This window comes from Marmota marmota, unplaced genomic scaffold (genome assembly GCF_001458135.2).
Source record: "Marmota marmota marmota unplaced genomic scaffold, marMar, whole genome shotgun sequence".
In the NCBI taxonomy this organism is placed as follows: Eukaryota; Metazoa; Chordata; class Mammalia; order Rodentia; family Sciuridae; genus Marmota; species Marmota marmota.
This window is the reverse complement of record NW_026000082.1, coordinates 21854102-21855230: the sequence shown is the minus strand read 5'-3', so window position 1 is coordinate 21855230 and position 1129 is coordinate 21854102. Positions and strand designations below refer to the sequence as shown.

Here is a 1129-nt window from a genome sequence, read left to right as displayed (position 1 = left end):
AATTTCCCTTCCTTCCCCAAAAGTAACCTATCCCAGGTAGACCCCAGTCTCTGAACTGACATTAATCCCAACTAGGACCCAATGGCTACTGACCTTGGCAGCAGTGGAATGGCCATGGCAACTGAATATGGCTTCCAAACTGGGCCAGTAGGTCCATTTCTCTTTCTGCAGCTGAAGAATAATGCAGGCGTTTCCCTGGGAGAACTGCAGCTCTGTGTCTGAGTTCATCCTTCTGGGCTTCTCCAGGGATTCCCAAACTAATGTCATCCTCTTCAGTCTCTTCCTCTCCCTCTCCCTCTCCACACTCCTGGGCAATGGACTCATTGTCACCTTGATCCACCTGGACTCCCGCCTCCACACACCCATGTACTTCTTCCTCAGTGTCCTTTCCCTGCTGGACATGAGCTATGTCACCACCACTGTGCCCCAGATGTTGGTGCATCTGGTCTGCCAGAAGAAGACCATTTCCTATGTTGGGTGTGTGGCCCAGATGTACATCTTTCTGGTGTTGGGCATCACTGAGGGATGGCTGTTCTCTGTCATGGCCTATGATAGGTATGTAGCCATCTGCTCTCCACTCAGGTACAAGGTTATCATGAGCCCTTGGCTGTGTGGGGCAATGGTCATCTTTTGTGGACTATGGGGTGTCAGCTGTTCCCTAGTCTACACTGTCTTCACCATGCGCCTGCCCTACTGTGGCCCCAATGAGATCAACCACTTCTTCTGTGAGGTGCCTGATGTTCTGAAGTTGGCCTGTGCAGACACATCCCTCAATGACAGAGTAGATTTCATCCTGGGCTTCATCCTTCTCCTGATACCACTTTCCTTCATTCTGGCTTCATATATCCGTATCTTCATTGCAATTCTAAGGATTGGTTCCACCCAAGGGCAGATCAAGGCCTTCTCCACCTGTGCATCGCACATCACTGTGGTCACCATGTTCTGTGGACCTGCCATGTTTATGTACATGAACCCTGGGGCCAATGCTTCCCCAGAGCGGGACAAGAAACTGGCTCTGTTCTACAATGTCATCTCTGCCTTCCTCAACCCCATCATCTACAGCCTCAGAAACAAAGATGTAAAGAGGGCTTTCCTCAAAGTAACAGGCTGGGGCAGGGTCCCTGAGTAA

The 1129-nt window shown here is 50.7% G+C and overlaps 1 protein-coding gene across 1 annotated transcript; it reads left to right on the top strand.

Annotated features, from left to right (window-relative positions):
• Positions 1 to 181: 181 nt before the first annotated feature.
• Positions 182 to 1129, top strand: LOC107141632 (olfactory receptor 2A12-like). The gene has a single exon (XM_015484853.1). It carries the CDS (start codon positions 182 to 184, stop codon positions 1127 to 1129), a length of 948 nt encoding a protein of 315 aa, XP_015340339.1.